Source organism: Octopus bimaculoides, chromosome 13 (assembly GCF_001194135.2).
Source record: "Octopus bimaculoides isolate UCB-OBI-ISO-001 chromosome 13, ASM119413v2, whole genome shotgun sequence".
Classification (NCBI taxonomy): Eukaryota; Metazoa; Mollusca; class Cephalopoda; order Octopoda; family Octopodidae; genus Octopus; species Octopus bimaculoides.
Genome location: NC_068993.1, coordinates 61,940,305 through 61,941,672, shown reverse-complemented (window position 1 = coordinate 61,941,672; position 1,368 = coordinate 61,940,305). Strand labels below are relative to the sequence as shown.

Genomic DNA, 1,368 nt, shown 5'->3' with positions numbered 1-1,368 from the left:
CAAAAGTAGGTTTCCAATTATTCAACTATCTCTTTAGCATTCATATATTAGCAGTTTAGATCTTAATTATAAAAAATATGAAACCATTATTCTATGCTAATTTAGTTAATTTTGTCAAGCTCCCTTTTCAGTTTGTAAGATAGAAATTTAAATATAATAAAATGTTTTAAAAAAAATTTCAAGTGCCTACATGATAACTGTAAACGCACTTTTGGGCCACTCTGTATGTATCTATATAAAAGTGAATAACTATATTCCATATTCTACGATGTCATCTTATATATTTATATATTCTTCACAGGTTTTGCCAGAAGCTGTATCAACCAGAAAAAAGAGGAAGATATCAGTGTCAGAAAGGTAACTTCCATAATTTCTTTTGTTCTTTCCTTCTCTTATCTTTTTCTTTTGTTGTCTTTTATCTCTTTTGTATCTCTATGTTAACCATAATGTGTCACTGTACTTTACATATGTGTGTATATATATATAGTTATATTTGGAAATGATCATATTTTTTTGCGCAATATACTTAGTGTTCACTTCAGTTTTATTATTGTTCCTATTTTAGTGTCCTTTTCTGAAATCTTTCATCACACATCCTGTGACCTCTTTGGTGACACTCCATCCCATGTTTCTCCTGTTCTGTTTAGTCCATTCTGTAATACACACACACACATGAATGCACAGAGATCACAACTTGGTCAATGATATACTTTCTATGTTGTGAAACTATCAGATCTTATTAATTTGAATTTGGAATTTTTTCTTTTTTTTTCTGACAGCTTCAGCACTAGTCCGGAGAAAAGTAAAGAGTCACCCAGAAAAGTGATTTCTGCATTTGGGGTTCATAAACCAATAGTCCAGACACGCTACTTTGATGTATTTGACACCAACTTGTCTCTTATTGACGAAACAGAAAAAACTTTCCAAAAGTCTATGAAGATTGTAAAGAAACCAGAGAGTGGTGGCAGATCTGCAGAAAAAAATAAAGGTTTGTCATCTTACCTGTTTACATGACTCAGACACTGCAAGGGCTTTGCTTAAGCTTACAAGGGAATCTCTATGTGGTCAGTCGGCCTGCTAGAAATAGCACCCAAATCTTTATCCAGTTACACCCTATTATCTTAGAAATGAACATATAAGAGAATGTAAGCCATAGTATGATGGATATTCCATTGGTTTCGTCTTCATCATCAACTGTTTTAAATCTGGGTTTTGTCCCCGTTAACAGGGGTGGCTGGATCTACCTCAATGCCATAGCAACGGCTCTCACACCATTTCACCATCTTGCCCAGTTTTGGGCAAGATGGTGACAGACAGGCATAATAATAGTGAAGCCAAGAGGCTTCACTATTAGTATCATTATATATA

At 33.8% G+C, this 1,368-nt stretch overlaps 2 protein-coding genes across 2 annotated transcripts in view; both read left to right on the top strand.

Annotated features, from left to right (window-relative positions):
* The window catches only part of LOC128249309 (uncharacterized), a 13,227-nt gene extending 12,198 nt beyond the window's left edge, over positions 1–1,029 (top strand). The window contains exons 9-10 of the mRNA XM_052972545.1: positions 302–357; positions 780–1,029. Coding sequence (XP_052828505.1) covers positions 302–357; positions 780–1,014 — 291 coding nt within the window. The 3' untranslated portion in view covers positions 1,015–1,029. The remainder of the gene's footprint in view (positions 1–301; positions 358–779) is intronic.
* Positions 1,030–1,160: 131 nt separating this feature from the next.
* The window catches only part of LOC106882698 (cell surface glycoprotein 1), a 13,571-nt gene continuing 13,363 nt past the window's right edge, over positions 1,161–1,368 (top strand). The window contains exon 1 of the mRNA XM_052972272.1: positions 1,161–1,209. Coding sequence (XP_052828232.1) covers positions 1,161–1,209 — 49 coding nt within the window. The remainder of the gene's footprint in view (positions 1,210–1,368) is intronic.